At 36.5% G+C, this 4,636-nt stretch overlaps 1 protein-coding gene across 1 annotated transcript; it reads right to left on the bottom strand.

Annotated features, from left to right (window-relative positions):
* Positions 1-307: 307 nt before the first annotated feature.
* Positions 308-4,293, bottom strand: gins2 (GINS complex subunit 2). Its single transcript, XM_005752962.2, has 5 exons — positions 4,049-4,293; positions 2,658-2,772; positions 1,795-1,894; positions 1,559-1,685; positions 308-975 (listed from the first exon to the last, which is right to left on the bottom strand). Exons 1-5 carry the CDS (start codon positions 4,136-4,138, stop codon positions 880-882), a joined length of 528 nt encoding a protein of 175 aa, XP_005753019.1. The 5' UTR covers positions 4,139-4,293; the 3' UTR covers positions 308-879.
* Positions 4,294-4,636: the final 343 nt, after the last annotated feature.

Below are 4,636 nucleotides of genomic sequence, written 5' to 3'. Positions count from 1 at the left end.
AGGTAAGCTGCCATTGAGCTGGGGAGGAAGGTGCAGTGTGGTAAGCCTCTCTTGCTCAGCCTCCCCGTGTCTCCAACCCACGCACGCTCATGCAATAGCCCCATTACTCAGTGGAGGATGTCTAGATGCTGTGAAATCCTGTTTTTAAAATGTACTTGTTTGAATTCATTGTAATGTAATATATTCTTTGTTGAATGTAGTAATTAGGTATTTATGAATATATGGCTGTGATTTCAGACAAAAAAGAAAATAAAATATTTCAAAAATGTTAAATATCAACCTTTGTCTCTTTGTGGGTTCTGGTTTAACAGCTGGACATTTTGCTCTGGAGATTAGGAAACCGATTCATTTTCGGTGCAATCCTGTGAACAATATCAACCAATATTATCAATCTTTAGAATAAAATGCAACAAGAGTTGAGTGGAATTCCTTTTAATGTGGGTTTTTCCCCCACCTACATACATTTTAGGAAGGAATTGTTTAGTTTACCAATGTTTGACAGAAACCACATTCATTCTAGTAAACCAGAAAACATCTTTTTTAATCACTAACACAACAACAAGATCAAAAATCACAATAAGACTGATTAAAAATTTTGAGGAAAACAAGTATACATGTATATACTCTGTTTACATGCACATACATACATTTTGAAACCTAATGACAACATGAACAAATGATACACTAACTGCAAACAGCAGATTCACACAAATCAGACCGGAGAGCAACATGATAACTTAAATAGTTGAGTAAATCTCTTCACTTTTCCAGAAAACTGTCTTTAATGTTAGGTTTAACCCCAGTCTTGCTAAATCCAACCCTTTTTAGCAAGCCTTGTGTGTGTTCGAGCTTTTTTACCAGTAGTCCATGAACTGCCCTTCACTGCAAGTTGGACCGTAGCTTGTACATACAGTTGAGAGTATCAAGAAGAAACGCTCGTATGGTGTTGATCTCCATCAGAGTAAGGTTGTCCAGCTGTGGACAGAAAGAGGAATTAGGTATATTCAAAGATTTAAAATAACATTGTTAGTCTGTGACACAGTAGGTAACTCAATGATAAACAGGTGAAAGTTCATTGTGAGCCAAAAGGTTTTTCTTCTATACTGTCAGCCCTCAACCACATGAATCTGCAGGTCATCAGAAAGAATGCAAGTGTAAGACATTTCCACATTAGCTTTACCGTACTTTTAAGACAGTGTGAGGAAAACACCTAAAGTGGGAGTGTAGCTGTTAAGAAAACACATTATGGAACACTTAAATCAGATTCTACATTACCTATAGATAACATTTACTGAATGCTTATATACAGCCAATTAAATTGGGGGAACTTAAGGTGATGCCACTTTTTCTAAAGGATCTCAATATGCAATGGGTCCACAACTTGAAGGGATAATGAATAAATGTCACACTGTCCTTTTATGTGGAACTGGTAATTCTGTTATTATGCTGTTGAATTTGTACTTACTTTGCATCTGTTTTCAACTCAATTAAATGTTCAAAACTCAATGGTTAAGTGACAGCAGAGAATACTAAACACCCTACATGTGGTCAGTTTTACCTTGGCATAAGCTTCCTGCTGACTGACGAAACTGTCAGCAGACAAGCGGAGCTTGGCAATGCGAGTATCCCAGATGTCTTTGACCAGTGTACGGATCTCATCTGCTTTAGGAATGTTGTCAGACGCGCTGCAGAAACACAGAAACCTCTCTTTTAAGGGGAGGGGGCACATACACCAAGCACACAACAGTACTGAGGGCTGTATTTCTGTGGATTACTTAATTGTATATGACTCACTGGTTTAGTAGCAGCTTGGTAAGCTCCATGTAGTAAGGACTAGGAACAGGTGTAAACATATCCTCTTTTCTCTCAAGGTCTCGCATCTCCTCCAGTTTCTCTGCACAGTGAAGGAAAATGTCAACAGCAGCAAACTGCAGCGACACACAAAAATGCTGAAAGATTTTCAAGATTCCTCTTTTCTGCTGACTTTTGTAGGAGAAGTAAAACAGAAATTCCAAATAAAACCACCAATGAATTTATTCTTTTCAGCATTTTCCATATGGAAAAGAAATATTAAAAACTTATATGATTTACTCATGAAAGTGGCCACTTTCTCATTACTTTCATATATTGTTTTAGTAAGTATCCAAAACATACAAGTTTCATTATATAATTTTTCAAGGGATCTTATATCTGTTTTCACTCTTATATGCTTTTCATACAAGTTTCACACAAGACAGATACAAACTTTATAAGATTTATATTTATCTTTTCCATATGGGTTCTTACAGCATACAGACCAACAACGACATACACATATTTTACACATTTTGTATTTGTAATGAACACAAAATCTGAATAATTTGCCTCTTACAACTAAGAAAACAATCTTACTGCATTTCATGTGCCCATTTTTGTTTTACTTATCTAATGCAAATTTGGAAAAATAGTTTAGCACTACTTACATGTCAAAGTTATGGCAAGGCAGGTCTAGGCTTAACATGGCATGCCAGTAATGATTACATATGTCATAATGTGAAGGAAAAAATACTCAAAATACTGAAAGACCCTCATCTGAAACATTTTTAAGTAATCCTCTCAGTTCATGCCTGGAAACAAACGCCTGCAAAGACCGCATCAGGAAAAACTTTGAACTTTACCAACATCCATCCACTCAGGAGGAATAATTCTACACTTCTGTCTCTGTTTTAGGTTTAGAGCCAGCCACACGGGAACATCAATAGGTAGTCCAGGGTTGAAGGGACCCAGATCTCCCTGAGAACACAAATACACATATTTTATTGTGCAGCACAATGCATTCCCCACTTCAGTGAAGTTGGAAAGATACACATTTGCACTTTCATGATTAATAAAAAACATTGCTAGAAGATAAACAATGTCTCTTTCTAACAGCAGCAACTACAAGTTACAGTCTGATTTACATCAAACGAGCCATCCTGAGAGCTTGATGAATAACACAGGCTCTCTTGTGCAGCCAACTATGTAAAAAAATACCAAAAAATATTCCATGACTTTAGTAAGTAAAGAAAGTAAGTAAAAGTTTATTTATATAGCACCTTTCAAGATAAAATCACAAAGTGCTTCGCAGAAGTTGAAACATAAAAACAAAAATCAACCAAAAGCAAGTTTAAAAAGATGAGTTTTTAGCTGTTTTTTTTTTTTATTTATTTATTTCAAAAACCACTGAGTCCGCAGATCTCAAGCTCAAAGGGAGCTTGAGACAGTACAGTGTACTGTCATTAAATTCACATCATGCTGCGGGGGGATCTTGTTAGCTGTTATTTATTTTTAAAATTTAAAAAGAAAAAAAAGGGGGTTTGGAAAATGAGTGTATGAGATTTTAGAGAATTATTGAACAATAATTCTCTAAAATCTCACACACTCTCATGGTGGCTCCAAAAATCGCGCATTCATGTGTTGACTGTCAAGTCTGCTTTGTTTATATAACAGATTAGACCCAAAGTGTTTTACAGACAGGCACAGTTACATTCCAAGTTTCCCAAAAAATAAAATAATCCAAAACAAACAAACAAACAAACAAACAAACAAACAAAATACATAAAGCTGAAAAGTGTGTTTTATTGCAGTGCTGAGCCTGTATTTACTTGATCAATAATAAAAACTGCAGTATAATATAGCAATAATAGTTCGGGGTACTTTTTGAAAGGCCAAAGATACGGTACCGAATATTATTGGAGCTTCAATTTTTTCGAAATATATTTAGACAGATTTTATTTTAGCTGGAGCGACTTATATTTATGTAAATGGATGGTAGTTCGTTAAAGTCTGGAGTTTGAGAGATGAGGCTTTTTTTGTGCGTGTTTTAATCAGTCACTGAGTGAAGTGATCCACTCAAACAGAAACATCTTTACATACATACATACATACATACCTCCAGCTTTAAACTGAGTGTGTCGTGATATAATACAAGGTTTTAGCCCAAGGTTTAGCTAATATTGCTACAGTAACTGTCAACGTCTCAGTATCTGGTCAAAAACCAGCTACTTAAATACAGACACAACTGACTTACCCCGATTAAAAAGACTTTATCTAGGCTGAAATTTGGTATTATCTTCACCATCTCTTTCTCCGCAAGGAACTCGACCTCCGAAGCATCCATATCTGTTTGGTTTTTGTGTGTGTTCAAAAACTTCCGTCCCACTCGAACTGCACTACAAACCGTTCCCGCGCTGAAGGCAGCATTAACCGACAATGAAGTCAAGAAAAAGACAACTACGTCATCAACAGGAAGCGCAGTATCGCAAAAGTGAACATTATTGTGTGCCGTATTACGGCACGTCACATTTTTATTTTTCTGTATAATTTCTCGAATCTCGGTGTTAATTGCATTTTTAAAATTGTTAATTTACGTGTGAGATGCGGGCCTGGCCGTGACGAAGCTGACCATACCTTAAATTTTAATTTAGCATTGTCTGGCCCGGAAGAAGGAAGTGGGCCATGTGAGTGACAACAGTTGCAACTAAACTCCACCAGATGGCAGCATTCACCAGGCAATAACAAGAAAGGTGGCAGTGACCTTTTACATGTGAGAACAAAGTTAGATGTTTTTGAACCCATTAGAATCGTGGGTGAGGAGGCTGAATCAGTGGACAGCTAA

Source organism: Pundamilia nyererei, unplaced genomic scaffold, assembly GCF_000239375.1.
Source record: "Pundamilia nyererei isolate P.nyererei 1_Seehausen unplaced genomic scaffold, PunNye1.0 scaffold00392, whole genome shotgun sequence".
NCBI classification, from domain to species: Eukaryota; Metazoa; Chordata; class Actinopteri; order Cichliformes; family Cichlidae; genus Pundamilia; species Pundamilia nyererei.
Note: the sequence above shows the minus strand (reverse complement) of the source record. Positions and strands in the feature narration are given on the sequence as shown.